This window comes from Salvelinus alpinus, chromosome 9 (assembly GCF_045679555.1).
Source record: "Salvelinus alpinus chromosome 9, SLU_Salpinus.1, whole genome shotgun sequence".
NCBI classification, from domain to species: domain Eukaryota; kingdom Metazoa; phylum Chordata; class Actinopteri; order Salmoniformes; family Salmonidae; genus Salvelinus; species Salvelinus alpinus.
Window position 1 is genome coordinate 86,287,621 of NC_092094.1, and position 19,673 is coordinate 86,307,293.

The 19,673-nt window shown below is 42.8% G+C and overlaps 1 protein-coding gene across 7 annotated transcripts in view; it reads left to right on the forward strand.

Annotated features, from left to right (window-relative positions):
- The window catches only part of LOC139530887 (inositol-tetrakisphosphate 1-kinase-like), a 64,236-nt gene that overhangs the window by 2,882 nt on the left and 41,681 nt on the right, over positions 1-19,673 (forward strand). The window contains exons 1-3 of one of the 7 annotated variants that reach the window (XM_071327669.1): positions 16-103; positions 1,191-1,372; positions 7,656-7,680. In XM_071327669.1, coding sequence (XP_071183770.1) covers positions 1,278-1,372; positions 7,656-7,680 — 120 coding nt within the window. In that variant the 5' untranslated portion in view covers positions 16-103; positions 1,191-1,277. Of the gene's footprint in view, positions 1-15; positions 104-375; positions 509-581; positions 878-1,190; positions 1,373-7,655; positions 7,681-15,286; positions 15,323-19,673 lie in introns of those variants that run through there. The other 6 variants (XM_071327668.1, XM_071327666.1, XM_071327665.1 and 3 more) reach the window with 6 other exon arrangements.

Below are 19,673 nucleotides of genomic sequence, written 5' to 3' on the forward strand. Positions count from 1 at the left end.
TGGTAAGATTCTTACTACCACTGAAAAACAAATAAAATGTTAGAATGGGCTTCATTATATCTAAACGGCATGTCTCAACTTCCCGCAACACCTGGCTTTAAAGGTAGAATCCTTAGTTGCTACGTCAAATTTTTTGACTTGTATTTTATTTTTGTATATTAATGATATACAGGTATCTGCCTAAATAAAAGAAACATCAACATAAAGTGTTTTAGGGCGTTGGGCCACCACGAGCCAGAACAGCTTCAATGCACCTTAGCATAGATTATACACGTGTCTGGAACTCTATTGGAGAGATGAAACGCCATTCTTCCACTAGAAATTCCATCATCATAGTGTTGTGGAAAACGCTGTCACAGGCGCCGCTCCAGAATCTCCCATACGTGTTGAAATGGGTCTGGTGACTGAGACGACCATGACATATGGTTTACATCGTTTTCATGCTCATCAAGGCTATAAGGACACGCTTGACAACCGATATATTATTTCAGAATTCATTAAAATTAGGGTAAAGTTTGGCTTTCGGTTTAAGCGTCAACTGTGTCCTTATAATCTCCCAGCAAGCTAGCTAACCGTATGCATAGTTGTTTAGGGCTACTTAAAGGAGCTCTATTCGAGAGCGTGAGTACGCAGTCCGGTAAAATCGGGAGAAAAGATCTCCGTGCAGTGTTTGGTCACCACTTCAGCTTGAACAACCAGCCGAACGGAGAATGGACAGCTATCAGGCTAGCTAGCTAGCTAGGTGAAATTCAAATAGGACATGTGCTAGCTATACATTTTAACTTTTTATGGATTTATTCCGAAAATTTGCTGTGTATTTGCTTCTCCTCGAGCTTTGTCATCATCCCAGTGAATGTATTTAGAAACCACAAGCTAAGTAATGCCTTGCTTTATGTGGCGCATCTCTAGAAATTAACGTTAGGCTAGCTGCATTTCCGAAGAGACTATGGGGGGGGCTTTTGGTAAATGTTCGTTTAGGTAGCGAACAGTCATTTAAAATTCAGTTAAGTTTAGCTAGGTAGACATTATTGTTATGGCTATAACTACTAGTTTGTTACTGCTAGCTAGAGACGTTGCAACTTTGCGAGTCAACTTATTGGTTATGGCTAACTAGCTAAGTTAGTACGTCCTGTTTCCTCACATGGCCAGGCTAATACGAAATACAAAAGTCATTTCTCCCTCCCCTCAAGGTTCGTGTGGGACGACAGTTTCCTGTTTTCGCCAGTGTCCAGGTTGATTCGACCGTAACTTCTGGATTGTGAACACGCGAGGCGAAGATGCAGACTTTTTTGAAAGGCAGAAGAGTGGGTTACTGGCTCAGCGAGAAGAAGACGAAGAAGCTGAATTTTCAGGCCTTTGCTGATTTGTGCAGGTAGGCTACTTACTGTATGTGCTGACAACAATGTAGCTACTGGTGGTTACATTTCAGTCTACTGTACAGTAGTTACAGTCCTGGAGGGATACAGCCAGCAATCTGGTGCGAGATACATTGTAGTAGCTAGTACTAGTAGTCGTGTAGCTATTTGTTACAAATATCCAGTCTTAAAAACATAGGTAATCACCTCTTTAAATGTGCCCAAATGGCGCTACTATTTTATTATGATCTCAAGAACCAAGTGTTGCATCCATCTTTTCTTGTTTTAACTAATTCTATTTTGGAGGAGTACACATTTTGAACATTAATTGAAGAGGATATTACATAAATTCAGTGTGAGCTCAATTTGCATCTATCATGCAACAGTGTCTGCTGACCGTTTTGGAGCACTGTTGGGGACAAGTGATAGGCCAAGTGCATTTCTCAGTGTACTGCCTTTTTTTGTCGGAAACAATCACAGGGATTGTAGTAACCTGAGCAGTCTCACAATTTGAGCAATTTGAGCCTGCTGTGAGGTTGCCCGTTGGGCAGGTTATAAACAATAAATAAAAACATTTGAAAATAATTTAATTAGTCTTTTTTTCTGGTTCTGTGTAAATAGCTACTTAGAATTTTCGACTAAGTGATCATAATCGTAAATAAGTGGCTGTCGGGTATGTTTTTAGATATGATGGGTTTTAACTGTCATCTCATTAGTCCCATGCTCTCTGTGACCTGTATCCTTTTAAGAGGCATATTTAAATTAGTCCTTTTCATGGTTGATTCAGTCTCATGTTAGATATGGTGTCCACCACCCACTTGGCTTTTACTCTCCTGTGTTTAGTGTTGCACGCTATACTGTTTTTTTTTTTTATATACTAGAAAATTAAAAACGTTTCGGTACTATAATTTGTTACTTTCGGTAGTTCTGTCAAATGTGTCTCAAGGATCAAGTCAGTCTATCAGCGCAGCCGACTTTTTATAGTGCGCACCGTTTCTTCTCCATTTACTCATTGCTAGCCTGCACTGGGAGTATGGGCTGCACCATGTTAACTTCAGTGTAGCATGAGTTGGGAGCTAACACACTTGAATAATGTGACATGGCATGCAAAAGTTTCAAACTGTTCGCAAAACAATGTCCATACAAGCTAGAACCTTTACAATGGAAGAAGATACCTTTTAGCTTCCAGCTTTGTAGGCTAACTTTATTTTCTAGCTGACAGCTAACGCTAACATCAATTCACTACCCTAGTACTTTGTGATAACTCCATAACTCAAAATAAGCTGATTTCAAAGCTGATTGCCAACAACTTTATTCATTCACTTATTCGGTCTCTCTCACCCAAAGTTATCTATTGCCTCAGCCTGCATTGTGAATGATGTGATTACTGGTTAGAGACAAGGCGGCAGGGAGCCTAGTGGTTAGAGCATTGGGCCAGTAACTGAAAGGTTGCTCGATCAAATCCCCGAGCGGACAAGGTAAAAATCTGTCGTTCTGCCCCTGAACAAGGCAGTTAACCCACTGTTCCTTGGCCGTCATTGTAAATAAGAATTTGTTCTTAACTGACTTGCCTAGTTAAATAAAATACCTTTGGCTGATTTAGACGGATAAAGTTAGAAACTAACGTTGAATGGAGCCTGACCTCAGCAGGAGCATTTAACTGAAATTTAAGCTAGCTATAATCAAAAGATGGGGTACTATAAGTTCTCATAACACAAATAGCTTTTTTTTTAATAAAGAGTAGTGAGACAGACAGTGGTGAGTCAGGCTGCAATGAAGGAGGCAATGGAGATACACAGAGCGAGGAAGTGTTGAAGCAAGCAGGGAGAGAGGTTAGTAGTACAGTGGTTCCCAAACTTGGGGTAAATAAGTAGTGAAACATGTATTATTGAGTAGAACATGCAAGGTAGTGATGAATAGTATGTTTATTTTATTTTTTATGCGGTTGTGGTGATATAGTGCCATCTTTTGGGAACTAGAAACAATAGCATAATAGGAACTATTACAAATGGATGATCCTTGAAAATAAATATTAATGCTTGAAAAAGTAATTAAAGTCCTTAAATTCAACTTAACACTGTGTACGAACCCTGAATGGATTTTCACCTCACAAGGGGGCTGATAAGCAACCTGATTGAGCCAGAACAGATTACAACGATGTAATCCACCAAACATTTTTAATCTCTTAACACTCCAACCAAAATATTTTCTCTGGAGGATGGCTCAGGTGTAATATGTAGGCTATAGGGTGGGGAGGTGCTGTTATGGCTGGTGTGTGTAGGCCAGGGATGGGTTTGGATTAGTTGTAGGAACAATCAAATGTTCTGCGTCTTGCCTACTCTCTTGGAAAATATAGTTCAGGAAAGTGACAGGAACAACTTGTTTCATGTAGTAGTAGTAGGTCGCGGGTTACCTCCTTGCTCTACTGTCTACTCCACTAATTGTTGGTTTGGAATGTGCATGGTGGCGTTGGCCTTACATACTCACCCTTCATGGTTGCTGCTAGCTGTAGTTCACGTTGCGGGCAATGGCCTGGAGTATAATTTCAGTTTGACAAAGTGAAAATGTGTCTGGGAATTCCTGTCTGGTTTCATTATCCCGTCACACAATCACTTTTACCTCATATCTGATGACAGGTGAGCTATTCTGCTCCGTCTCTCTTAGTTCTTCCTTTGTAGTGGGTTTTCCCTGCAGTGTGCTTCTTGGGAAAATATTAAAGGTCTTGTTTGAAGAAGAAAGGTGAAACATCCTTGTTATCTACTTCTGCTCCTGTATTGTAAAAAAACAATGTGTTGTCATTTGCGCGCACACAGTGCAGGACATTATGCAACTGTACTGCAATATTTCTGTGACATTGGAATTATATAGTTAGCTCTCCAGTGTTGACATTACCATTGGGTGTGTTACACATTAGGTGTAAGCTCCATGCTCACCCACATGAGGGGAAATCAAGTTGTGGTAGTTTTAGACATTAACAACATTGGCTCGGTCTCCTAGTCACTAATTGCTGTATTTAATTGAATTTATATACTAACCATGTTTATTTTCATATGCACCTTAAAGGTTTATGACACAGTAATTAGTGTTAGATCAATGTCTGTTTTAGCCAGTAGAGTATGTCTGTCCCCAACATCTGCCTAGACTCCATTCAGCCCTCCCCACAAGAGTGCATCTGGGACACTGAGTGTTCCAAAATGGAGGTGGTCCTGGAGAGTTGTCTGGGCCAGCTGGTTGTGGGGGAGATCCCCGCTGGTCAGAGATGAGGTGTGGTGACGCTGTTGACGTAAAGGACTCCTGCTTTAATAATGCCCTTAAGCTGGCAGAACTGTTTACCTTTTATTAGGGAAATGAAATGACCCCCTGCCTCTGGACACAAGGGAAGCTCTGTCACTTCCTCCTGTCAGGACAGGGTTAGGGGGGTCTCTCACTCTGGATGCACACACAGGCGAACTGAATAAAGATCTGTTCTTTTGGACTAGTGTTCCCCTGACCTCTCATCTTCCTGCCATCCTATTGGCTTGATGGAGAATTTGTTGTTGTGAACATGAACTTGTGTGTGTGAGCTTTTGTATGACTGTTTAAATGTGTGATTTGTAGGAGAGAGAGTTAAAATCCGACATCACCCTGCACTATCAACTACTTCCTCGTGTGTCAAGCCCAAACAATCTTGGTCTTGGCAACTCTGCTTGCCTTATTAATCTTCCCTCCTTTCCTTTCGTCGCATGGTCCAGGCAACAATAGGAGAGTGCCGCCTATCCCTGAGCTAGGCTGAAACCAATGACCCCATTCACACCCCATGAAACGTGCCAGCTGCAGTATTAAATATCCACATTGTTGTGAATGGCTGCTCTACTGTTACCATGAGGCTGTGGGGGAAAAAAACTGTGTTTTTGTTCTTGTAAAGATTTGGCAAGTCATTGGTGTAGTAGGGTTTGTTGTTTTACCCGTTGGCTATTGACCTATGTTTTGGAAATATTTTATTAGGTTATTTTTGTTGGCCATTTTTTACCTAATATTGAGTGACATGAACCTTTTGATGCTTTTAGTAGTCTCATTCAATGCTCCATTTCAACTTCATAGAGAGAGGACCCCACACTCGGAGAACCCAGTCTGAGGCCCGTCAGCACTATAATTTCACCAACTCTGTGGAAGATGCCATGTCTCTTCCTGTTTGCGTTTGGACCTCGTGCTTTCATTATAGAGAAATATTTGATCTAGACAATAGCTCACATCGAACCAGTGGGTTTCTACATGTCCCATTAACCTCTCTGCCTTGACAGATTTCTAGGAAAGCTGAACCACTTTTATTGAAACAATAGAAGCGTGCCTAAGAACAGCCCTTAGCTGTGGTGTATTGGCCATATACCACACTGCTTGTACCTTTTTTTTTTATTGCTTAAATTGGGACCATGCATAGGCTATATCAGGGTACGGCAACCCTGTTGTTTCTGGAGTGCCACAGGTATTGCAGGATTTTGTTCCAACTAGGCACCACACCTGGCCAACTGAGATAATTGATCAGTTCAGTGATTGCCTAAATTCAACACACCTGGTCTTCCAGGTCGGTTCAATCAAAAACATGATGTGCCTGTGGCGGTTGCCTACTGCTGGGCTATATGCATGGTCCAATATGTTAAAATTATTTTTACCAATATGTTATTGGGCTCATTTCTGGAGGTGAAAATTATATTTTAGATGGTGTCAGCATAATGTTTCATTTGGGAGCAATATGTCCTTTTAAAAAAAGTCCCCCGAACTGGGCTTCTCATTCCTTTTTCATAAACCTATATGTAATTTTTTTTTTCGGTTTTCTCCCCAATTTCGTGGTATCAAATTGGTAGTTAGTCTTGTCTCAACGCTGAAACTCCCATACTGACTCGGGAGAGGCAAAGGTTGAGAGCCGTGCTTCTTCCGAAACACAACCCAACCAAGCCCCATTGCTTCTTGACACAATGCCCACTTAACCCGGAAGCCAGCCGCACCAATGTGTCAGAGGAAACACCGTAAACCTGGCGCCCAGTGTCAGCTTGCACTGCGCCCGGCCCGCCACAGGAGTCGCTAGTGCGCGATGGGACAAGGACATCCCTGCCGGCCAAACCCTCCCCTAACCCGGACGATGCTGGGCCAATTTGTGCGCCGCCTGGTCGCGGCTGGCTGCGACAGAGCCTGGACTCGAACCCAGAATCTCTAGTGGCACAGCTAGCACTGCAATGCAGTGCCTTATACCATTGCGCCACACAAATTCTGCGGGGGGCACCACAGACACCCAAAACACTTACAGATATTTATATGTATAGGAAACACTGCGCATAGCCTAGTGTTCATGCTTTCACCCATGTTTGTATGTTCAGATTAGTTGGACTTGCATGTTCTCACTACTTGACGACCCCTAAGATCTTTGGATCACTTGTTTTTGATAAGTATGGAAAACATCCGCTTTTATACTACTTCTGCTTGGTTGGGCAGACCGAGGTGGATTTGAAAGACTGTCAAGTCTTTTAGAGGAGCATTGTGGTTTATTATGTTAGAGCTGCTGGAAGTCTCTTGCACAAACGCCACTGAGTATTTCTCTCTTGTAGGCTGTCTGCACGTTGCCAAGCAACCCACTTTTAAATGTTTATATATATATATATATATATAGATTGCGCTTTGGGTAAAAAATGTCCTTCAAAAGTGAAGACATTCCCTGTCCCTGGACTCCCAGACTAAAGCAGATGGAGCTTATTTGGCCTTAACAGCGATATATTTATGAATTCCTATAACAAATTCATATTCTTTTGTTGAATGTTATGCCACTGTGGTTTACATAACCAGAATAAGATTTACTGTGTGTGTGCTAAATTGAAACAATAATGCCAAAGTCTGTTAGATTTAATATTATCCACTACATGCATAAGTGGAGCAGTTGAGTAGCCCTATGCCATTGTCAGTATGTTTTGTGAGACAGACTCGGGACTCTTAAAGTGGTGGGGGGTGCATGCACTTTCTATCTTGGTTTCCTTGCTGTCCATCTCTGCCCTTGATATCCATTAACTTTTGATGGTGTGAGATTCCCCATGCGATTGGGAGCCACTACTGAATGCTAGAACATACATTGGTGTGTGGTGACACAATAGTGTCTTTTTATTCTGTTGTAATATGTAACACTGCAGGAGAAAGTGAATTTGTTTTAATGTCTGCAGAGGTGTCCGGTTCATCTGTTGGAGTTTCGGCAGTGTTCGCTCTTTCCCACCTCCACGTTTTGATGTTTAAATAATGAGTGAATGTATTTTGATTTATTTTTTCTTATCTGTCTTTCAGGAAAAGAGGAATAGAAGTAGTCCAGGTAAGTTCAATAAGACTTATAAACCCAATTATTGGGTACACTTTTTTTCACACATTTGTGCCTTTTTTAAATGGTTATTTAAAAGCTTCTGGAACACGTGGTTTCAACACGCTTGGAAGTTTAGGGTTTATCCATAGTAGAATGCTGATGGAATAGCCTATCCCTAGATCTTTTTTTATTTTTTATTTTATTTTTTTACACGCCATATAATTTGTTCCTGTTGCCTGACAGAGATCTGGTGTTTGTGCCCAGAGAATTTTGTATTGTGCTGGTGTGTACTGTATGAGGCAGAGAGCGCATGGTTCATATCGCAGGGGTGGGAGGGGACATTAATGGAAAATTCTACATTTTTCACACAGGATAAAAGATGCATAAATATTTAGCTGCATTTTTGTTTTCTGCTCTGCATCAGACTCATATTGTGCTTCAGTTACATCTCCACTTGAGTGAGAATTCAGACAATGCTCTACTTTTTTCTCCGGTGCTTTTCTCAGCGTAACCTACTTTTCTCTGGTAAAATCTACGATTAACTTAAAGCAAAACATTTAGGAAATGTAGCTGGCTACATTCTTTCTATGATAAACATTAGAAATATAATGCCGTGCTGAGTTTTTGCAAAGAAATGACTGGCTTTTTTATTGTAGGCTAGCTCATTTACTTGTGGCTTCTAGCCAAATAGCGTTGTACTTCTCATGAGTCCCTACCGCTCATGAAAATGAAGCTGTTTTCTGCCGAATTTGTCGCAGTCATGTATTTTCTGTGAACGAAAACTATAGTTGCAGGAGCCTGATCACTTCATTGAATAAAAAAATACTTTGAATATAATACAATTTAAATGGTTTAAAACACGTTTTTTTATTTTTTATGGTTTGCGTTGTTCAAAATGCAGATTTCTGAACTCTAACGTGACCCTTGGTGAGAAAGGAAGCAGTGGGGAAAGAACAAGACTGATGAGCACAGTAAGCCACCCTCCTCCACTTATCCATCCAGGAGCCTGGCCTATCAGACAGTGCAAGTATCCAGTGCATTCGGAAAGTGTTCGGACCCCTTGACACATTTTACGTTAGTCTTATTCTAAAATTTATTAAATTGTTTTTTTCTCATCAATCGACACACAATAGCCCATAATGACAAAGCAAAAACAGGTTTTTAGACATTTTTGCTAATTTATAAAAAACTTAAATATCACATATACAGTCGTGGCCAAAAGTTTTGAGAATAACCACAAATATTAATTTCCACAAAGTTTGCTGCTTCAGTGTCTTTAGATATTTTTGTCAGATGTTACTATGGAATACTGAAGTATAATTACAAGCATTTCATAAGTGTCAAAGGCTTTTATTGACAATTACATGAAGTTGATGCAAAAAGTCAATATTTACAGTGTTGACCCTTCTTTTTCAAGACCTCATGCTGTCAATTAACGTCTGGGCCACATCCTGACTGATGGCAGCCCATTCCTGCATAATCAATGCTTGGAGTTTGTCAGAATTTGTGGGGTTTTGTTTGTCCACCCGCCTCCTGAGAATTGACCACGTTCTCAATGGGATTACGGTCTGGGGAGTTTCCTGGCCATGGACCCAAAATATCTATGTTTTGTTCCCCGCGTCACTTAGTTATCACTTTTGCCTTATGGCAAAGTGCTCCATCATGCTGGAAAAGGCATTGTTCGTCACCAAACTGTTCCTGGATGGTTGGGAGAAGTTGCTCTTGGAGGATGTGTAGATACCATTCTTTATTCATGGCTGTGTTCTTAGGCAAAATTGTGAGTGAGCCCACTCCCTCGGTTGAGAAGCAACCCCACACATGAATGGTCTCAGGATGCTTTACTGTTGGCATGACACAGGACGGATGGTAGCGCTCACCTTGTCTTCTCCGGACAAGCTTTTTTCCAGATGCCCCAAACAATCTGAAAGGGGATTCATCAGAGAAAATGACTTTACCCCAGTCCTCAGCAGTCCAATCCCTGTACCTTTTGCAGAATATCAGTTTGTCCCTGATGTTTCCTGGAGAGAAGTGGCTTCTTTGCTGCCCTTCTTGACACCAGGCCATCCTCCAAAAGTCTTCGCCTCACTGTGCGTACAGATGCACTCACACCTGCCTGCTGCCAATCCTGAGCAAGCTCTGTACTGGTGGTACCCCGATCCCGCAGCTGAATCAACTTTAGGAGATAGTCCTGGAGCTTGCTGGACTTTCTTGGGCGCCCTGAAGCTTTCTTCACAAGAATTGAACCGCTCTCCTTGAAGTTCTTGATGATTCGATAAATGGTTGATTTAGGTGCAATCTTACTGGCAGCAATATCCTTGCCTGTGAAGCCCTTTTTGAGACTTTGCGATTAATTGCAATTCATCTGATCACTCTACATAACATTCTGGAGTATATGCAAATTGCCATCATACAAACTGAGGCAGCAGACTTTGAATTTTTTTATTTGTGTCATTCTCAAAACCTTTGGCCACGACTGTACATAAGTATTCAGACCCTTCACGCAATACTTTGAAGCACCTTTGGCAGTTATTACAGCCTCGTGTCTTGGGTATGACGCTACAAGCTTGGCACATCTGTATTTGGTGAGTTTCTCACATTCCTCTGCAGATCCTCTCAAATTCTGTCAGGTTGGATGGGGAGCGTTGTTGCAAAGCTATTTTCAGGTCTCTCCAGAGATGTTCGATCAGGTTCAAGTCCGGGCTCTGGCTGGACCACTCAAGGACATTCAGAGACTTGTCCTGAAGCCACTCCTGTGTTGTCTTGGCTGTGTGCTTAGGGTCGTTGTCCTGTTGGAAGGTGAACCTTCGCCCCAGTCTTGGGTCCTGAGCGCTCTGTTCATCTTTGCCTCGATTCTGACTAGTCTCCCAGTCCCTGCCACTGAAAAACATACCGCAGTATGATGCTGCCACCATGCTTCACTGTAGGGATGGTGCCAGTTTAACTCCATACGTGACGCTTGGCATTCAGTCCAAAGAGTTCAATCTTGGTTTCATCAGACCAGAGAATCTTGTTTCTCATGGTCAGAGAGTCCTTTAGGTGCCTTTAGGCAAACTCCAAGCGGGCTGTCATGTGCCTTTTACTGAGGAGTGGCTTCCTTCTGGCCACTCTACCACAAAGGCCTGATTGATGGAGTGTTGCAGAGATGGTTGTCCTTCTAGAAGGTTCTCCCATTTCCACAGAGGAACTCTGGAGCTCTGTCAGAGGGACCATCGGGTTCTTGGCCACCTCCCTTACCAAGGCCCTTCTCTCCCGATTGCTCAGTTTGGCTGGGCGGCCAGCTCTAGGAAGAGTCTTGCTGGTTCCAAACTTCTTCCATTGTGATCTTGGGGGCCTTAATTGCTGCAGTAATCTTTTTTGAACCCTTCCTCAGATCTGTGCCTCGACACAATCCTGTCTCGGAGCTCTACGGACAATTCCTTCGACCTCATGGCTTGGTTTTTGCTCTGACATTCACTGTCAACTGTGGGACCTTATGTAGACCGGTGTGTGTGCCTTTCCAAATCAAGTCCAATCAATTGAATTTACCACAGGTGGACTCCCAAGTTGTAGAAATATCTCAAGGATGATCAATGGAAACAGCATGCACCGGCGCTCAATTTTAAAGTCTCAGCAAATTGTCTGAATAATTATGTAAATAAGGTATTTCATTTTTTTTTTTTTTTTTAATACATTTGCAAACATTTCTAAACCTGTTTTCGCTCTGTCTTTATGGGGTATTGTGTGTAGATTAAAACATTTTAGAATAAGGCTGTAACATAACAATGTGGATAAAGTCAAGGGGTCTGAATACTTTCTGAAGACACTCTAGGTAGCTGCAGCCCAATATGGCGAGTGGGTGTATGAAAATGAGTCAGCTAATTGGGCAGATGTATTGCCTCTCAAGGCTGTTTTGCGTGGCAGATTGGGCTGCACAACGTGTCGATAAGCCAGCGTCGCAAGGGGGTAGTTTACACACCCTACTCCCAGATATTTCACAGATATTCTACTGTAAACGGCCGGTGGTGGAAAATGTACATATTTCCTCCGTCCCCTCATGGATGCATCTTCTCTAAGCTCCCCAGGCCCGTTTTCTGTATGCCTGTGAGGATGCAGGAGCAACATGCGCACCGCCAATCATGGGCTTCCTGCCTGGGGACTCTGTGTTCAGTGTATTGTGGTGCGACTCGTCACATCTCAGGACATTTCAACAACCAAACTTCTGTATTCACATTCGGGAGGACATTACCTTTTTGTCTTTCATTGAGGGAAACACTAGTGACCAACCTTTTGTAATGTGCACGCACATGTTTTTTAAATTTAACTAGGCAAGTCAGTTAAGAACAAATTCTTATTGTGCGCTTTGGGAACCTTTTAACAGAATGTGACTAGCAGAACGGGTGTTGTATGTGGAGGATGAGGGCTGCAGTAGATAGGCCTCCCTCCCCCCTCCCTATCTAAGAGTTTTATAAATAAGCATCAACCAGTGGGTCTTGCGACGGGTATACAGAGATGACCAGTTTACAGAAGAGTGCTGAGAGAAGGACAGTGTACCGTCTACCATACTCGCAAGTACTTGTATGAGGTGACTACCTCAAGCTCTAAACCCTCAGAGGTAGTAATCACACCTGTGGGGAGAGGGGCATTCTTCTTACCAAATCACATGGCCTTTTGTTTTGGAGGTGTTCAGACAAATGTTAAGGGCATAGAAAGCTTGTTGGACATTTTAAGAAAGCTTTATTGTAGAGCTTTTAACACAATCCTGGGAGGGGCCAGTTAAGTATAAGACTATCATCTGCTTATACATGGATGAGAGAGCTTCCTACTGCCTGAGCTATGTTGTTGATGTAAATTGAGAAGAGCGTAGGGTCTAGGATCGAGCCTCGGGGTACACCCTTTGTGACGGGCAGTGGCTGAGACAGCAGATGTTCTGACTTTATACACTGCATTCTTTGAGAGAGGTAGTTAGCAAACCAGGCCAAAGACCCCTGAGACACACCAATACTCCTTAGCCGGCCCACAAGAATGGAATGGTCTACCGTATCAAAAGCGTTTGGCCAAGTCCATTAAAAATAGCAGCACAACATTGTTCAGAATCAAGGGCAATAGTGACATCATTGAGGACCTTTAAGGTTGCAGTGACACATTCGTAACCTGAGCGGAAACCAGATCGCATACAAGAGCGAATACTATGGACATCAAGAAAGCCAGTCAGTTGATTAATGACAAGTTTTTACAACACTTTTGATTAACTGGGCAAAATAGAAATAGGCCTATAACAGTTAGGATCAGCTTAATCTCCCCCTTTAAATAAAGGACTAACTGTGGCTGCCTTCCAAGCAATGGGAACCTCCCCAGAGAGGTGCAGTGAGGAACGAAGTTTGTGTAGTGTGTGTCTGTCCCAGGGCTCATAATAGCTCTCTGCAATCTGTTCGTCAACCCAAAATGCTTGGTCTTCCGGGCTTCCGTATCAAGGCAAAAAAAAAACTAGCTTAGACTCTTGGAATTATCTTGTTTGAACGACTTAGTATCTCGTCAAAATAAATAATAAGTTGTTTGAACCAGATACTAAGTCGTTCAAATGAGAATTGTTCTTTTGTCTAATTAGGCCTAATTTGATATGCAGCTTTTCAAAACATTGAATGTTTTTTCTGTCATTATTATTAACTTGCAGAGCGCATTTTCCATGCACAATGCACTTGAAGCTTGTTGGGGTTTACTTCTGTGTGCAAATAATTTCGCAGCTGCAGTTTGAGCTTATTTATTCCCTTTTATTAATGAAAAGAAGCTGATACTGGCCTTTTTATTTATGATATTTTAGCCTAATTATATTGATTTGTATTATGGTGTGTCTATTCCAAGAAAATCAGTCATTGGCAGGAACTGGAAGGAAAGGAAGTGTTGGCTTTGGGGATGACCAGTGCAATATACCTGCTGGAGCGTGTGCTACGGGTGGGTGCTGCTATGGTGACCAGTGAGCTGAGATAAGGCGGGGCTTTACCTAGCAAAGACTTATAGATGACCTGGAGCCAGTGCGTCTGGCAACAGATATGTAGTGGGGGCCAGCCAGCGAGAGCATACAGGTCGCAGTGGTGGGTAGTATATGGGGCTTTGGTGATAAAACGGATGGTACTGTGATGGACTTAGTTTTACTAGCATTTAAAAAGCAGTTGGAGGCCAAGGAAGGAGTGTTGTATGGCGTTGAAGCTCGTTTGGAGGTTTGTTAGCACAGTGTCCAAAGAAGGGCCAGATGTATACAGAATGGTGTCGTCTGCGTAGAGGTGGATCAGAGAATCACCAGCAGCAAGAGCGACATCATTGATATATACAGAGAAAAGATTCGGCCCGAGAATTGAACCCTGTGGCACCCCCATAGACTGCCAGAGGTCCGGACAACAGGCCGTCCGATTTGACACACTGAACTCTCTGAGAAGTAGTTGGTGAACCAGGCAAGGCAGTCATTTGAGAAGCAAAGACTATTGAGTCTGCCGATAAGAATGTGGTGATTGACAGTTGAAGGCCTTGGCCAGGTCAAGAAGGCTGCACAGTACTGACTTTTATCGATAGCGGTTATGATATCGTTTAGGACCTTGAGCGTGGCTGAGGTGCACCAATGACCAGCTCCGAAACCAGATTGCATAGTGGAGAAGGTACGGTGTGATTTCGAAATGGTCGGTGATCTGTTTGTTAACTTGGCTTTCGAATATTTTAGAAGGGCAGGATGGATATAGGTCTATAACAGTTTGGGTCTAGCGTGTCACCCCCTTTGAAGAGGGGGATGACCGCGGCAGCTTTCCAATATTTGGGTATCACAGACGATATGAAAGAGGTTGAACAGGCTAGTAATAGGGGTTGCAACAATTTTGGCGGATAATTTTAGAAAGAGAGGGTCCAGATTGTCTAGCCCAGCTGATTTGTAGGGATCCAGATTTTACAGTTCTTTCAGAACATCAGCTATCTGGATTTTTGGTTTTTACATTTAGTTAGAATGTAGAATATAAACTAGATATAGGCTATTGTGGGTTTGGTAGGCTAAATCATTTCAACCAAATAGCCCTAATTAAACTAATAATGATAATGGAAACAAAATATTCTGGGCAGAGCATGCCCAATGCTTGTGGCTAAGCAGTATCAGAGTGAAATTGTAGCCGGAGTGAGGGCATTTTTAAAATTTGCTAAATTACGCCCTGCACCTCTCTCCACACTCACCCACTTACATGCTCTGGTATTCAAAAGCAACCCTGCTTTAGGCTATCAAAGAAGTGTCAAATCATATCAATGGATGGAATCAGTGAATGAATGGTTGCAGCAACCATTCAATTACATTGTCTGACAAACTGCATAACAAATGAGGCTTGATTAGACAAAATAACAATTATATCGTGTGAACGACTAAGTGTCTTTGAACGATTTTAGTAAAAATAAACAATTGTTATATCTACTAAGCCTTTCAAACGGGATACTAAGTCGTTCAAACAAATTCCAAGATGTTTGTATTTATTGGGCTTCTGTAGCTTGAAGAGGAAATGGAGAGCTATTTATCTCCCTGCCTCTTCTCTGCCTCTCCTTTTGTGCTGTTTTTCTATGCCGTCTTTTGTGTTCTTATTTTTTCTTTTCTTTTTTCTGACGATATCTTCAGCACACCCAGACGGAAAGATGTCCTGGGAATGGTCCCAAAGTAAGCAGCGCTTTGTTTCTGAACGCTCTCAACCCTCATGGGAGGCCAGCAGATCGTTACAGCCCAGAGCCTGTGGCGCCCACACCCCTTGCCTCTTAATACACTGACCACACACACACACACACACACACACACTTGTCTCTACAACCACCAGTGCTATCTCTGTCCTCTCCCATGCTCAGACTCAGCTGTTTCTCATAATTTTAGCTGTGCTGTCACTAGAGCTGGGACAATAAACTGAAAATGATTGACACTGACCATCATGTGTCACAGGCATTTTGCTAATATCGTTCATTATGATAAGTAACCTATACTCGAGCAATGTGAAGTTTGAAATGGAATACGTTTGATAATATGGTTGACTGTTAATGGGACAATTGATGACCACAACCATCAAACTAGTAGTAGTAGTTTAACCCCCTAAGGTCGATGTCTGTGCCCACATGAACATCTAATTAGCATAATACAGATTCCCCATAAAAATCTGTCCGTTTAAGCTAGAGATCTGTCTTTTCGCATTGGATGCTTCTCAATCCACTGCATCCGCCTATGTTTTTTTTGCTTCCGCTTCTGCGATAAAAGGTGACAGAGCTAGAGCGTTATTTGTCTTCTCACAAAATCGTCTGTAGCATCCGAAAAGTTTGGCCTACAAACTATTATGAACTCTATGGAAAGATGAGACCAACACGATCGTGTTCTCCATTTTGCTTTACGACCCCCACAAGCGTCTTGGGACTCGTCTGAAGTCGGTTCAGCCAATCTACCAACTTCTGTCTGTAACTTCCAAACAGTTTGGGCTGCACACTAATATGACCCCTCTGTGGAAAGGTGAGAATCTCTCACGAACATGTACATGTCGGTTCTGTTTTGCTCTAGAACACCCCACAGGCCTCACGACTCATCTTAAGGTCCCTCGGTACCAATTGAAAAAACAAATGGAAGTATATATGGACACTGTTTAGTGCCAAAAATCTGAGGTTAAATACATGCATACAAGTACCAGTCAAAATGTTGGACACACCTACTCATTCCAGGGTTTTTCTTTATTTTTACTATTTTCTACATTGTAGAATAATAGTGAAGACATCAAAACTATGAAATAACACGTATGAAATTATGTAGTAACTGAAAAAAGTGTTAAACAAATCTAAATATATTTTAGATTGGAGATTCTTCAAAGTAGCCACCCTTTGCCTTGATGACAGTTTTGCAGACTCTTGGCATTCTCTCAACCAGCTTCACCTGGAATTATTTTCCAACAGTGCACTTGTTGGCTGCTTTTCCTTCGCTCTTCATTCCAACTCGTCCCAAACCATCTCAATTAGGTTGAGGTCGGGTGATTTGTGGAGGCCAGGTAGGTGAGTAGGTGTGTCCAAACCTTTGACTGGTACTGTATATCTCTCAGATATTGGACAGACACTTCAGAACAAACTTCCTTTTGATTTTTTTTGGGGGGGGGGACTATGTTGTTCAGTGTAGTGAATCTGTTATTCAATGCGTTTGTATGGGATAATGGCAGTAAGGCCCAAAAATTATTTTTCATACAAAAAATGTGTATGTATTGTTTTTGATACTTCAAGGGGTCTAACATGCTGGCCACACTGCTGCGTTACAAAATTAATTTACACAAACATGTTATTCAATAATTTCATCCAAACTGCTCGTGTGTATCAACGAGCGTCTGCATAGCCAGGCCTTAAAATAGGACTTGGTTCTATTTTTGTTGCTTGATGCGCTGTAAGTTCCGCCTCTCCCATCTCTTCATTGGCTTTTAGGAGCATATACCCACGTGGGTGATTCTGAAAACTGAGCTGAAGTCCACACTCCAGTCCAGGTGGTGGTTAGTGCACCTTAGTTAGTTGCCAACTGCCATATAATGTCCACTGAAGGAGAGATTACTAGAAATGTTCTAATTTTCCCGTTTTATCTGTGGATTAATTGTCGAAGTAGAGGACACACAATTTTGTGTGACCCAAAATGGGTCAAAATTCTACAAAGATCCCTGAAAAAAATAACCTTGTGCGGTTTTTAAGGTAAAATAACAACCCAATGTTTATATCCCAGGACAAATTAGCTAGCAAGAGATAGCTAGCTGAATGTCCATGAATGTTTCGTGCGTTTCGACCTGACCCCAAATTAATATAGTTGGTTCAGAGTTTGTTTTGATATTTCAACCTGCTTGTCCTGATCCCGGGCCCTGTATAGTCAGCATGTTAGAATTCAAATAGCAAAATAATCCTTGGTATTACCTTCTTAAAACAACTCCCTATAGCTTAGTTAGAATCCCCCTCCCACATCTTAGATGGGGCTTAGACTCTTATGGGTTAAAGGATAATATACACTGCTCAAAAAAATAAAGGGAACACTTAAACAACACAATGTAACTCCAAGTCAGTCACACTTCTGTGAAATCAAACTGTCCACTTAGGAAGCAACACTGATTGACAATACATTTCACATGCTGTTGTGCAAATGGAATAGACAAAAGGTGGAAATTATAGGCAATTAGTAAGACACCCCCAAAAAAGGAATGGTTCTGCAGGTGGTGACCACAGACCACTTCTCAGTTCCTATGCTTCCTGGCTGATGTTTTGGTCACTTTTGAATGCTGGCGGTGCTCTCACTCTAGTGGTAGCATGAGATGGAGTCTACAACCCACACAAGTGGCTCAGGTAGTGCAGTTCATCCAGGATGGCACATCAATGCGAGCTGTGGCAAAAAGGTTTGCTGTGTCTGTCAGCGTAGTGTCCAGAGCATGGAGGCGCTACCAGGAGACAGGCCAGTACATCAGGAGACGTGGAGGAGGCCGTAGGAGGGCAACAACCCAGCAGCAGGACCGCTACCTCCGCCTGTGTGCAAGGAGGTGCACTGCCAGAGCCCTGCAAAATGACCTCCAGCAGGCCACAAATGTGCATGTGTCTGCTCAAACGGTCAGAAACAGACTCCATGAGGGTGGTATGAGGGCCCGACGTCCACAGGTGGGGGTTGTGCTTACAGCCCAACACCGTGCAGGACGTTTGGCATTTGCCAGAGAACACCAAGATTAGCAAATTCGCCACTGTGCTCTTCACAGATGAAAGCAGGTTCACACTGAGCACATGAGCACATGTGACAGACGTGACAGAGTCTGGAGACGCCGTGGAGAACGTTCTGCTGCCTGCAACATCCTCCAGCATGACCGGTTTGGCGGTGGGTCAGTCATGGTGTGGGGTGGCATTTCTTTGTGGGGCCGCACAGCCCTCCATGTGCTCGCCAGAGGTAGCCTGACTGCCATTAGGTACCGAGATGAGATCCTCAGACTCCTTGTGAGACCATATGCTGACACATGCACATTTGTGGCCTGCTGGAGGTCATTTTGCAGGGCTCTGGCAGTGCACCTCCTTGCACACAGGCGGAGGTAGCGGTCCTGCTGCTGGGTTGTTGCCCTCCTACGGCCTCCTCCACGTCTCCTGATGTACTGGCCTGTCTCCTGGTAGCGCCTCCATGCTCTGGACACTACGCTGACAGACACAGCAAACCTTTTTGCCACAGCTCGCATTGATGTGCCATCCTGGATGAACTGCACTACCTGAGCCACTTGTGTGGGTTGTAGACTCCATCTCATGCTACCACTAGAGTGAGAGCACCGCCAGCATTCAAAAGTGACCAAAACATCAGCCAGGAAGCATAGGAACTGAGAAGTGGTCTGTGGTCACCACCTGCAGAACCATTCCTTTTTTGGGGGTGTCTTACTAATTGCCTATAATTTCCACCTTTTGTCTATTCCATTTGCACAACAGCATGTGAAATGTATTGTCAATCAGTGTTGCTTCCTAAGTGGACAGTTTGATTTCACAGAAGTGTGATTGACTTGGAGTTACATTGTGTTGTTTAAGTGTTCCCTTTATTTTTTTGAGCAGTGTATATTTTTTAAACATGGTTAACATTAATGTTTATAAAGGTATTGTTCTATTTATCGGTATTGCATCAGTTCAGGCAGTTTATCACAATATGGATTTTTGTCCATATGGCCCAGCTCTTGCTGTCACTGGCCAATCGAGAGGCCACAGTGCAGACCGACACCTGCAGGTTTTGTTTTTGAGTCGGTGAGGGTGCGAGCTGCCAGGAAGATGAGCCTTGTGCCAGTCAGTGGCACGGCCGCCTCACGGGAGACAATGGCAGCCATTATCATGCTCTGGCGGCGTTATGCTAGTCCATGTATAAAGCTGTCATCCCTTATTATAACGAGGGAGAGATGCTGTATTGGGAGTGAGTGGGGTGCACAGGGTCACAAAGAGTATACCAAAGTGTTTTCACATTGTTTACAGGATGAATGCATTTCACATATACAGTGGGGAGAAGAAGTATTTGA